General features: G+C 42.1%; 2 protein-coding genes across 3 annotated transcripts; both read left to right on the top strand.

Annotated features, from left to right (window-relative positions):
* The first annotated feature begins 86 nt into the window (after positions 1-86).
* Positions 87-3,790, top strand: LOC112883446 (cyclase-like protein 4). 2 transcript variants are annotated; one of them, XM_025948745.1, is made up of 7 exons: positions 87-199; positions 584-1,013; positions 1,205-1,249; positions 1,899-1,971; positions 2,270-2,367; positions 3,248-3,318; positions 3,446-3,790. In XM_025948745.1, exons 1-7 carry the CDS (start codon positions 98-100, stop codon positions 3,569-3,571), a joined length of 945 nt encoding a protein of 314 aa, XP_025804530.1. In that variant the 5' UTR covers positions 87-97; the 3' UTR covers positions 3,572-3,790. The 2 variants fall into 2 exon arrangements, with proteins under 2 accessions (XP_025804530.1, XP_025804531.1); XM_025948746.1 differs by lacking the exon at positions 1,205-1,249.
* Positions 3,791-6,873: 3,083 nt separating this feature from the next.
* LOC112883310 (pentatricopeptide repeat-containing protein At1g79540) lies at positions 6,874-9,594 on the top strand. Its single transcript, XM_025948592.1, has one exon. It carries the CDS (start codon positions 6,999-7,001, stop codon positions 9,390-9,392), a length of 2,394 nt encoding a protein of 797 aa, XP_025804377.1. The 5' UTR covers positions 6,874-6,998; the 3' UTR covers positions 9,393-9,594.
* The last annotated feature ends 3,803 nt before the right edge of the window (positions 9,595-13,397 follow it).

The raw sequence follows: 13,397 nt of genomic DNA, 5'->3' as shown, positions 1-13,397 counted from the left end.
AACACGTGGCCCACACGTCACATTCACAAGAAGGAAATTTTTGGCATGATTGATTTGGTAGCAAGCAATCCAAGCATCATACTAGTTTAGGCTAATAATGTTGAACACAGCAGGACCCTTGTATGGTGGGCGTGGTGGTAGAAACTATGTTCCCTGGCATGGATCAATTGAGGGCAATGATCGGGGTCTTTTAAGTGAGGTGAGCCATTAGAAATGCAATTGCTTTCTACAGTAGTTATGAAACCGGTCAATACTTGCATTGTACTTCCCTGTTCTAAATTATACTAAATTATAGATCATTTGATAAATATAGATATGCAAATTTTTCTATGCATCTGTCAAAACGATCTGCATGGAATACTACTTTGGAATAAAAAAATAGCTAAAGGCTGTGGATAATATATGATCCATGCTGCCACATTTTCAATAGGCGACTAAAAAAGGTTAGTGTACCACGCGATCGTAAGCAATGATGTGGAAACATTGGACTTCCACGGCACATCAATCAATCACTCCCTGGAAATGTGCTCATTAATTCAGCTGCTGGGTTACTGACACGTACGTGTCAACTGCAGTTCCAAAGGCATATCCATTCCTGTCCATGGAGGTCGCGCCGCTGCTCCTGCTCCCGCTACTGCTGCTGCTCCCGCCGGCGGCCGTCGCCGCCGGCGGTGAGTCGGCGGCGCACCCGGGCTACGCGCACGGCACCGAGGAGGCATGCGGCGTGGCTGTGCTTCCGGCGCCGGAGCGGCGCGAGGAGTTCGACGGCGGCCGGATCGTGGACATCAGCCACTACTACCGCGCGGACATGCCGGCGTGGGAGTCGGCGGAGGGCTCCGGCGAGTTCCTGCGGCTGGCGCGGTCCATGCGCAACGGCTCCGACATCGCCAACTTCTCGGAGCTCCGCCTCACCGCGCACTCCGGCACCCACGTCGACGCGCCGGGGCACGTCTTCGAGCACTACTACGACGCCGGCTTCGACGTCGACACGCTCGACCTCGCCGTCCTCAATGGTACCAAACTAACTCGATCACAGCAATCTCAACTAGTACTCGCATGTACTATTTTGTACCTTTCAGCATAATTAAGCAGCAGGGTCTCTCTTTGTCCAAAGTTTGTAAAACTGATCTGAATTATTTTTTGAGAAGAACACTTAATTATGTGATTGAACTTGTTTTTTTTTTAAAATTGAATGGGTGTGCAGGACCAGCGTTAATGGTTGACGTTCCCAGAGATAAAAACATAACAGGTAAACCACATAGACAGAACATACTGAACCAGCATATACATACTATACGTTTCCTCGTACTATTGTTGTAAATACTCCCCTACTACATAATACTTTAATTTTGCAGGTAAACTAGAATCAGCCAAGAACCATCACTATTTCTTGCGCACACTAAACAAATTAGTAAGCTTAGTATATATTAAGACTAAGCAAAATTAGTACGTTAATTACCATGCATGACTCTTGTTGAAGTTTATCGTCCAAGCCCAACCACTCTTCAAGCAAGTCCATCCTTCATTATATATTTGCAAACCTTTTAGTTATCTACAAATGGTGATTTTTTTAATAAATAGTAAATAATATTGAAAATGTGATGCGGTCCTGTGATAAATGGTTCCCTTGATCGTCATGTATACCACCATATTTTTCATGGCAGATAAAGACCCGTACTTTCAATTGTGGCCAACACTATATACAACCAAATAAACATTACCTAATTGTCTGTGGTGCCGGAGCCATTCACCCCTCCCAAGCGATATGAACTTATAAAAATGTGAACTTCTAGGATGGTTAGCACATTAAACTCGCAATGCAAATAAGAAAGTAATATAAATCAGTTTAATATAATATAACTCACAAAATTATACTTTATTTTTTCTCCCCATTGTAGCTGATGTCATGGCATCCCTTCACATTCCTAAAGGTGTTCGACGTGTACTGTTCCGAACCTTAAATACCGACAGGTATTTTTTCTACTCCATAGGCACATGCGAACACAACGGCCTTCAATTTGCAAGGCTAGTTAAATAGTGAAGGTAAATTGTGATATTAGGTATAATAACACTTTCAACCTAAATTATATTAGCTCCATTTTGAGGAAAGATGCCCCAATTAAGATTCCCTGAATGTAACAACATAATAATCTTGAGATAGCTTCTTCATAAATGGTTTTGTTCCCTTATTTTTCAGCAGTTGAGATGATGTCTATGTTAAAAAGGTTCTGTATTCATGGGTGATAAAAGAACTGTATTCTTTATGCAGAAAGCTTATGTGGAAGAAAGAGTTTGATACAAGTTATGTTGGCTTCATGAAGGATGGTGCACAATGGTTGGTCGACAATACTGACATCAAACTAGTTGGTAGGTTAGGTCCATTTCTTTTGGAAGGCCACTCATGGTCGTCCAACAATCTTTCTATTGATCTTTTTTTTAAAAAAATATAGGTCTTGTCAAAAAAGCATTAGCTAATATAATGAAATTTATAGGCATTGGCTATTGCCTATGCAAATTAAGGATAATTTTGATCGATAAACATTGAAGGTCAGACTAGTGAAAAATTCTTTGTCACTAAAATATGCATTATCTGAACCATTTCTTCACCTCAATATAGTTTAATGGGCACAAAAAACACACTTTTGCGAGGGAAACAGGTCAACAGATTAACTACTCCAATTTTAAACATATAGTTCAAAAACTTTTTATACATGAAAGACTTGAACATTGTGTTTTCTATGTCCAGTCTTATAATGTCGTCCTGTGAGTTGTTAACAGTAATAAAAAAAGAGATTATGATCTTAGCTTTGTGAACGATCTGAGCTCACTCATATAGATCATGCTGGCTTATGTAAGTTACAAAATTGTGATACAATTTTACTTATTAAGAGTAAGTTAATTTGGTGGCATCTTAGCACCCGGCTTATTTGGTTTACTATGCGATCCTTTTCTTTTGTTGGTACAAATTCTGCAAGTCACCTTGAAACTAAAATTGCATAGATGGTTGGAGATTTTGATTTATTAGTGTGAGAGGAGAAGAAACATATTTAAACGAAGAACATAATAAGAGTGAGGACAAATTAAAGAGATTTGGGTATACACAAATAATGAAATACTAAGTCCTTTTGATACCAAACATATATGTAAGACAAATGTGTACAAGATTATTTAAAGTATTTAATTTCAGCGCTTTGTTCTACTTTTTCCCTTTTTCTTCCTCTAGTGTAACATCCTTTAATTTATGCAGGAGTTGATTACTTGTCTGTAGGTGCATTTGACGAATGCATTCCAGCTCATTTAGTATTTCTTGAGAAAAGGGTAATATTTTCATCTTATACGCCCTATTTCTAGTAATCCCAGTTATTACTAACCTTATGTGCTTAATTATATACATTTTCTTACTTTGAGATTTACAACTTACAAATAATAATATGTCGATTTTTAGGAGGTCATCCTTGTGGAAGCCTTAAATCTGGAGCATGTTACCCCTGGAATATATGCCTTGCATTGCTTGCCACTAAGATTGCGCGGTGCCGAAGGTTCTCCTGCAAGATGCATCCTTATCAAGTGACACCTGGTTATAACCATCTCAAAAAGCTTTGTAATATCTTATGCCACGTATGATAATGAAATAAGAAAAGGTCAATGCACATGACAGAATTAGAAATCACGATTACTTCTCTTGTATTATATACTCTTGTATTATATATCTCATCACAACTCTATTTGTACCAGCAACAAATTATTTTTGGTTTAAACGTGATATTAGATTAAATAAAAAACTTTTGAGAAAACTGGACCTAATACATGAACATGTAGATTTCAACAAAAAAGTGTTTGATTCCCACGCATCAAATGATTGTTTGGATCGGCTAACACAATATCTTGACAAAAAACTTTTTGTCATGCCCCACAGATTTAAAATCTCTCCACAAAGAGACAACAAAGGATGCAATATCATTCTTTGTAAATACCGACCATTCACCCAACTCAAGTTGGCAATTTTTGTTTCTTTATCAGCTATTGTTGCTCCATAAAAAAGAATTGAATAGATGGATTCCATAACTGTATACTATTTCATTAGAGAGAGAGAGAGTGAGAGAGAGTTTTGATTGACACGACTCCGTGTTAGTATAGGTATTGATTAATTGTGTGTGAGAGAATTTTCGACTAATGTGAGAATTTCCTTAGAATCCTTGATTAGTATATGTCTTAGTTTATTTGTTCATTTTTGGAGTTGACAGAGCAAGCAATTAGCATGACACCAAGATAGATTTTTCAGAAAATTGAAGCAATGATAGAACCACATAATAACATAATTGTTCAGTAATCTCATGACAACGGCCACCCATAACAAAAAAAGAGAACTGATGACCAGAGCAATCACAGAACAAGCACATTCGGACTATATTTACAACAACCCTTTCACTTACATTATAGGTTGTTTTCAGGATATATTTCCATATCTATATGATAAGTTATCCACGAAGGCTAATGAAACATGATAGAAGGTCACCCAACTACCCAAGGTACGACCTCAAAAAAAGAAAAAAGAAAAAACTACCCAAGGTACCATGGTTTAAATTTAACAAGCACATCATATTACTTCACGGCTCCATGATATATAGGACCCTGACAATCAACTCAAGTAGGGATGGCAGCGGGTCGGGTTCGGGTCGGGTGGAGCCAAAACCCGACCCATGAGAAAATGATATCGGGTCGAAAACTAAACCCACACCCACACCCATGGGTGAAATTTTGCACCCACGCCCGAACCCGTCGGGTTTTGGATCGGGTGCGGGTGCCCATTAGGTTTTGCAATCAAATATGCAAGCGGGGGGGGGGGGGGGGGGGGAGAGCAGGAGGCCGCCGGAGCAGGGGGCGCCGGAGCAGGGGGGCACCGGGCGTGGGGGGTGGGCCGGAGCAGGGGCCCGCCGGAGCGGGGGGGGGGGGGGGGGCGCCGGGCGCAGGGCAGCGGGGGCCGGCGGGCCGTCGGAGCAGGGGGGGGGTGGGGGGGGGCGGCTAGGCGGGTGGCGGCTGGGCGGTGGGCAGCTGCGAGTGCGAGGGGGTCAGGGGGCAGGGGGGTAGGGACCAGGGAGTTAGGGTTTGTGAAGGTTTGTTGGGCTGGGCCAAAACATGTATTGGGCTGAATTTCGGGCGCCCGATGGGCATCCATGGGTCTCATTTAAAATCCGAATCCACACCCGAAAGTAAACGGGTCGGGTTCGGGCAGACCCATGGGTGTAAAACAGCACCCACACCCACCCCTGTCGGGTCCGAAACCTGACGGGCACCCGAACCCGTGGACCCGATTGCCATCCCTAAACTCAAGAGGTGCTTTACGATGATAATTAAAAACTTTTTCCCGAGTTGAAACTTGTGCATGGCAGTAGAAGAATAATACCAATAAGGCTCAGGCATCTGTTGCCAATAATAATATATTGATATAGGTCATTATTATTTATGTGGAAAAGATAAGAAAATAGTATTGACATGCTTAACAATAATTCCTACCTAATTGGATTACCATTGTCATTAACCTGAGCAGCAGCCCTATAAACATGAAAGTAATTGACCAAATACTTTTTCAACCAAGACTTATAGATTTGACCACTTAACCAGAAGGATATGGAAGAAAGTCTTTTTTGAAAGACCATGATAGAAGGTATTTGTATGCAACTTTGTTTCAAAGTAATGCAAGTTGTGCCCTCGTCACCATGAAGAATGATGGGAATTTATGTTACCTTGTTACTATATGGACTTGTGCACTCAACATGATATTATTAGCAACCGTACCTCTTTTATTGTCTTTAAATTGTGCCGCACACCATTTCCATATCAACCTTCCCCTTTTATCGCCATCACAATATGTAACATTCACTCAATCCAAATGTCCAGACTCGTCGAAGAAGTGAATAATTAGGTGGCCCCAGTGAGCATGTAGTCACTAAAGTTGTACTTAATTATAAGATCTAAATCATGCCACAATCACCTCCATTCTAGATTTCGGACTCTGGTAAAGAGTAGGTTCTACGTAGCTAGGTACTCCAGCGTCTATTCATCAGCGTCTATTTCATCAGTAATCTAATCCAGCAGTAGGTTCTTGCCTGTACTAAGTTGTAGGTGTATGAAAGTAATTTCTGTTGTCGAATTTGCTAAAACAAGAAAGGCAAAACTTATTCAACGTTTGATCCAGCAAAGCCCCGAGGCGTGCTAAAACTATCATCCTTACATCTCTATTATATTCATAGTGCTATATTAATAATTTAAATCAAAATCTATTAACATCTTTTTTTAAAAAAATTATGTGATGTCTTTTTCTTTGTTTCTAGGTTGCCGATGTCAATATAACATTATCATTGCAGCTTTCACCTTTTCATGAACTTCTTGAATTCATTAGTGTTGTTAATCATCAAAACCTACAAAGTACGCTAAATGTACTTTCAAGAACGACCGTCATGCATGGAGCTCTTCCATTCTAGTTTTAAGTACTATTGTACTTAGGCCTCTTATTGCGTTATCATTAAAACTTAGCTAGTTGTGTGTGCCTGCATTGCACCGTTTGGAAAAATCAACAATAGAAAAAGTCACGCTTGCGAAGGTACTACCGAAGGCGTCAATTCACTTGGCCGTTTTAAAATGCAGGTCATTTAAATTTTTTCAAGTTCATAGATTTCACTATACACTTAAACATACAATATATTTAAATATATAGTAAATACTATAAATTAAAAAAGTAAAACGATCTATATTTTGAAATAGAGAGAGTGCAAGATTCTATCACGTCTACCGAAGATTTTGTTTTCCCTGTCAATTTTTGAAGAAAAAGAGGACAGCTAAATTCATCCAGTAAAACCAGTTCATCCAGCGAACAGCGAAGCCCTCCCTCTCCGTGTCTTCGCCGCCCGAACTACCCCTCCTGCCTCTCCTGCTCTCGCCGCCGCCGCCGCCGCGATCTGCCTCCTCCTCTGTCCGCCTCGATCCACCTCGATGACCTTATGAGATGTGCGGCGGCGGCACGCTCCCTCCTTCCGCTCCCCCTCCCCCTCCTCTCCGGCCCTGCCCCCATCCACACCTCCACCCCTCCCCTCGCCGCGGAGCTCGACGCCGGCGACGCCCTCCACGCGCTCCTCTCCACGCTCCCGCCGTTGCTCCCCGCCCTCCTCCCATGCCTCTCCCTCCTCTCGCGCCGCCTCACCCCGCACTCCGTCGCCGACGCCCTCCTCTGCGCCGCGCTCCCGCCCGCATCCCGCCTCCGCCTCTTCCTCTTCTCCGCGCTCTCCCCGCGCCTCCGCTCCCCGCTCCTCCACTCCCGCGCCGTCGTCCCCATCCTCCTCGCCACCGACGCCGACGCTGCCATGTACGACGCCATCGCCGACGCCCAGGCCGCTGGCCTCCGGCCCCCCGCCGCCGCATTCGAGGCGCTCGTCTTCGCCCACGCCTCCGCCGGCCGGCACCACGAGGCGATCAACGCCTTCTCCCGGATGGAGGGCGAGTTCGGGTGCCGCCCCACTGCCTTCGTCTACAACGCCGTCCTCAGGGTCCTCGTTGACAGCGGTGTTGTTCCCCTTGCCCTGGCGCTCTATAACAGGATGGTCAGCACCGGCTGCCCGCCCAATAGGGCCACGTACAATGTGCTCATGGATGGCCTCTGCAAGCGGGGAACTGCGACGGACGCGCTCAAGCTGTTCGATGAAATGCTCCAGAGGGGGATCGTGCCTGATGTCAAGACGCACACTGTCTTACTGTCGTCCATGTGCAATGCCGGGCAGCTCAAGGAAGCTGAGGACCTGCTGCACTTCATGAAAGACCAAGGGTGTCCGCCCGATGAGGTCACCTATAATGCATTCCTTAGCGGGCTATGCAAGGCTGGTAGGGTTGATGAGGCCATTCAGCGGCTTGAGGTACTCCGTGGTACTGGGGGCTTTGTGCTTGGCTTGAAGGGGTACAGCTGCTTGATTGACGGCTTGTTCCAGGCTGGACGGCACGACGAGGGATTCCAGTGGTACAAGGAGATGTTGGAACAGACTGATGTCTCACCGGACGTTGTCCTGTACACTGTAATGATTCGTGGTTGTGCAGAGGCTGGAAGAATCAAGGATGCCTTCGTGTTTCTTGATGAGATGAAAGAGAAAGGTTTTACTCCTGACACCTTCTGCTATAACACGCTGCTGAAGGCCCTCTGTGATGCTGGTGATCTTGATGGAGCTCGCTCATTGAGGTCAGAGATGGTGCAGAATAATGTGGTCATGGACACCACTACACACACTATCATGATATGTGGGCTGTGCAAGAAAAGACTTGTAGATGAGGCATTGCAGGTTTTTGATGAGATGGGGAAAGTTGGTTGCCATCCAACTGTTATGACATACAATGTGCTTATCAATGGGCTCTACAGGGCACACAGGCTTGAGGAAGCTCGAATGCTTTTTTATAAGATGGAGATGGGAAATAACCCTTCCTTATTCCTTCGACTGACACTTGGTGCAAACCAGGTGAGGGACAGCGAGAGCCTGCAGAAGCTGGTTGACAGTATGTGTCAGTCTGGGCAGGTGCTGAAAGCTTACAAGCTTCTTCGAGGTATAATAGACAGTGGTGTAGTTCCTGATGTTGTCACATATAACACAATGGTAAATGGACTGTGTAAAGTGAAGAATCTTGATGGAGCACTTAGGCTCTTCAAAGAGCTCCAACTCAAGGGGTTCACTCCTGATGAGTTCACTTATGGGACTCTTATTGATAGACTGTTGAGGGCACACAGAGATAATGATGCAATGATGTTGTTCCAGGACATGTTACAGAGTGGTGGCACCCCTAGTTTGCCAATCTACAATAGCATGATGAAATCACTATGCAGGAAGCAGAAATTATCACAAGCAATCAACCTATGGTTTGATCACCTGCCCAAAAAGTACAATCTCTCAGCCAAAGATGAAGTTATTGCTAGTGCCCGGAAAAAGTTTGAAGATGGTTCCCTGGACGAAGCAGTTAGGGAGCTAATCAAGATAGACCAAGAGCATGGTTCAGTAACCTCAAGTCCTTACACCATTTGGCTCATAGGCCTCTGTCAAGCAAGGAGAATAGATGATGCCCTCAAGATTTTTCGTATACTTGAGGGGTTAGGCATTGATGTCACACCAGCTTGCTGTTCCCTTCTTACCAAATACCTATGTTGGGAAAGAAATCTAAATGCAGCAGTTGATGTTATGCTCTATACATTGAGTAAACGCTTCATTATGTCACAACCTGTTGGCAACCGGTTACTTAGGAATCTTTGTATCTGTCATAGAAGAAAGGACGCGCAGGCACTTGCATGGCGAATGCATCTTGTAGGATATGATATGGATGCATATCTTCGTGAGCCTACTAAAGGTTTGTTATACAGTCAATAGAAATATCTGTAGTGTTTGTAGGGCTACAGAGCCCTCAAGAGGGATGCTGATGTTTTGGAGTTTTTATCTGTACCAATTTGTTTTAGGTAACCCCAAAGTTGGGATTCACTGATTTCTTAGCTCTTGCAATGGATTTTGTAACCCACCAATTCAGTTGTAACTTCAATAATGAGGCAAGAATTTGATATCCTGCAACATATCATACCCTCCTGGCACTTCTCTGCATTTAAAGTTTATGTAGTTACTTAGTTGCGGCTGAAATATTTTGGTACTGTAGCGAATCTTGCTTTTTTCTCAGCTGAATCAATAGTATGATGCATTCTCTCCTGCTTTGACTAGGCTCGAATTAATATTTCGGCTGCTTATAAGTTCTTATGCATTTTTGGTTGAACTTGTTACAATTTTATTTACTATAGTGACTAGCGTTTCCTTTTTGCTTTCTATATTATTCTTGATTTAGCAAACCGGTTAATGTTTGATCACTATGGGGGTGAAATTCAGTTGGATACAGTGCATTGCAGTAAAAGTTGACCAGTGGGGTTGCTTCCTTAGCTTGCCTATTTTATAATCTCCTCTGCACTTAAAAGCAGGCTTCTTTCTTTGTATTGATATATGTGCTATAGTTATGCTTTTTCGAGTCAAAAGATATTTTTCTTATTGAGTTACTTATGAAATCCTAAATCTTGTTATATGTTGGTTTGATACAGAACTAAACATTATATGCCCTCCCTATATATTTTCAATCTAGAGGTATACAGAACCAGACAATAAAACTTTTTCTAGTGTTCTTGTCAATGTTTTCTAGTCGTCCAACTAATCGTGATTAGTCGTGCTTATCGCTGCCTTGCCACCGATAAGGGCTAGCGACTAGGTCTGAGCGACTAGAAACCTAGTCGTCCGGTTAGTTGTCGACTAATCATGATTAGTTGTCCGACTAGGCTTGAAAATGATTAGATTTGAGAATCTGATCATGGGCCTCGGTTAGTGGGTGGTGGGCTACTAGGCTGGCAATTAGGCCTATTAGGTTTTGAGTACATATCTCGCAGCTACAAGTGCTGCCAAGCCATCTTACCCCAAAACGTCCGCAGGAACAAACGCGTGGACACGCCACCGTCCGCTCGCCAAAATACATGCCGCCACCTGCCCAAAGGCGTGTCCGCTGGCGCATCCAGCCACCAGGAGCACGCCGCCGCTAATGAAACGCTCAGGAGCTCCATGGCTCCTGCTGCCCAGGAGCTCTATTATCCCCTGTGCTAGGAGATACCCTCCGCCTAAGAGCTCCCACCAAAATTTATGGTGTTGATGCTTGCTATTTACTATGTAAAGTATAGTATACATATCATATCGGTCACATTGGTCCTGGATGTACAGGATGACTAGGCTCGACTAATCAGCCTAATCAACGACTAATCTCGACTAATCACCTTATCAGTGCCATGATGACTAAATTCGATTAGATGACTGTAAAATATTGGTTCTTGTAGGACTTCAGAGTGCCCTCTTGATGTATGCTAAAGTTTTGATCTGTACCCGTTTTTTTAGGTAAAACAGCGTAGTAGGGTGTTATTCACTGGTTTTTTTTATCTCGTGCAGTGGATTTTATACCCATCAGCTCCGTTTTAACTTTAACAACGAGGTAATTTTTTTTGATAAGTCCGGTTTACACCTTAAACTATCCTAAAAGTTCAATTTTCAACCTTCAACTACAAAACCGGGTAACATAGGCCATCCAATTATTAAAACCGTGCAAATTTAGCCCTTTGGTAGTTTCAAAGGTGGTTTTGTATTTTCTTAAAAAAATTAAAATAATTCTAATTAGATCTAAAAAATCAAAATTAATTCATTTTAAATTAAAAAATATGAAACTAGTACCAAACTTTTTCTAAAAATATAACCTATCTATTATTTCTCTATTTGAATCTTATTTATTCTGAAATAATAGGCATAACTACAATTAACCAAATACTATAAACATAAAAAATGGATACAAATAACTAACAAGTAGAATGCCAATAGATAGTTATATTTTTAGAAACTTTTGATACCCAGTTCGTATTTTTTATTTAAAATGAATTAATTATGAATTTTTTAGTTTAAATTTGAATATTTTTAATTTTCAAAAAATAAAAAACTACCTTAGAAACCAGCCAAAGGACCAAAATTGTCGAGTTTCGACAGTTGGAGGGCCTATGTTATCCGATTTTGTAGTTAAAGGTTGAAAATTGGATTTTTTGATAGTTCGAGGATGTAAACCAGACTTTTCTTTTTTTTTTATATCGCATCTGTTTCTTCTTTGCAATAGAAGTTCATTGTGCAGATACTTAATTGTAGTATTTTTTGGGCATTAAGGAATTTTGCTCCTCAGTTGCATCAAGCATGTGATGTATCCCTCGCGCAAACACATGGCTGGTAATAAAATTTGATTGAGCTCCTTGTAAGTTTTCATACATTTTTTGCTGACCTTGTTACTACTATTTGCTAACTACAGAAACTAACAGTTTTTTCTTTACAATTATTTTTTTGTCAAACTTGTTAGCATATCATCATTCTAGGAAACAATTGGGCTTGATAAGGTGCTTTGCTGTAGAAAATGAGCAGATGAGGAACTTCCGCAGCTTGCCTATTGTGCAATTGCATGGCAATTAAAATGAAGCCTTCTCGTATATATTGAGCCTCCGCTGTAGTTTGCTTTGAGGTAATGCACAATTCTCAAAACGCCTGTTATGTATCTCTCGGTTGGCCCACATGCAGTGAGAGGAGGTGATCTTGCATTTACACTTCAGCTGCCAAAATGAGAGCATGTACAGGAAAAAATACACCATGTGAGGGTCGGGGTCTTTTCTTTTGAGGGTGTGTCTAACGGGAGGTTCCTATTCGCTACTTTTTCTCTGGGCTCTGTTCCATCCTCTTGTATGGCCAAGATGTAGCAGCCTAGAAAGAGACCATGGCAAGCAGAGGCCTGATCAGCAGAAGCAAAGCACGCCCTGGAGTGCACGTACATGTATATGCAATTAGGTGTCAATTCTTGTTAGAACCGTAAATGGAAAAAAGGGTTGACATGTAATTTGGACCTGACAAGTAATTTCGGCTACACGATTTAGTTGAAAGATCCTCCAGGTCATACTCTTTTTTATTTGTTCCATTTCTCATTGATTTGATGGTATTTTCATTCTAATATTTTGTACACATTTTGTAACCGAATTTATATTTTATAAATTGCCAAAATAGTGTCCAGATTGGCTTGTGCTTGTTTTCGCGAAACAAATGAGCTATTTTAGTTTTCATGAATTTTCTTCAAAATTTTAGTTTTCATGAAACAAATGAACTATCATTAATTTCAGAGGCATATAGGTCAATTTACATTTAGGATGGACAATCTACCAAATAAATCAGGATTGCCAAACCTCCAACTTCTTCAAACAACAGATTCTCAAGGCAGCGGCTTCTCAGAAAATCCTTCTTATCTGAAAATTGATTCTCAGAAAAGCTATCCTAAATAGGACCCTGGTCTGTTTCCTTGCGTGGCAACCTCTCTGCCATGCAAGCTCTACACCCCCGTCCTTTGTTGGCAGTTGAGGCATACAAGTTAGATTGTGCCTCTCTCTGCATGCGGGCCACCCTAGAGTGAGATATGTGTTGGGATCCGAAGGATATTTTTCCAAACAGAAAAGTAAAAAAGTGTTCTGACTCAATGGAATAACCTTATATGCACTTTTAAAATTTTAAAAAATCATCCGGTTACCATAAAAGGAGGGAGTATTTATACTCCCCCACCTCCATTACACATTTCCCAAAATGCCCCTAACTGCTCGTATGGATATTCCGTCCTTAGGGTCATTTCCGTTACATGGATTGTACAAATTGCTTACATCTACCGGATCATACTTTCTTCGTGGGACCAAAGGTAACTCTTGATTATTTTATCACGCCTTGTATCTTGTATCAAGCTTTGAGTCCCTTCACGGAAGGTCCTCCCCTTGATGCCGAGTCTCTATTCTTACATGC

Source organism: Panicum hallii, chromosome 2 (genome assembly GCF_002211085.1).
Source record: "Panicum hallii strain FIL2 chromosome 2, PHallii_v3.1, whole genome shotgun sequence".
Classification (NCBI taxonomy): Eukaryota; Viridiplantae; Streptophyta; class Magnoliopsida; order Poales; family Poaceae; genus Panicum; species Panicum hallii.
The sequence above is the reverse complement of the archived record's forward strand: the minus strand, read 5'-3'. Positions and strand labels throughout refer to the sequence as shown.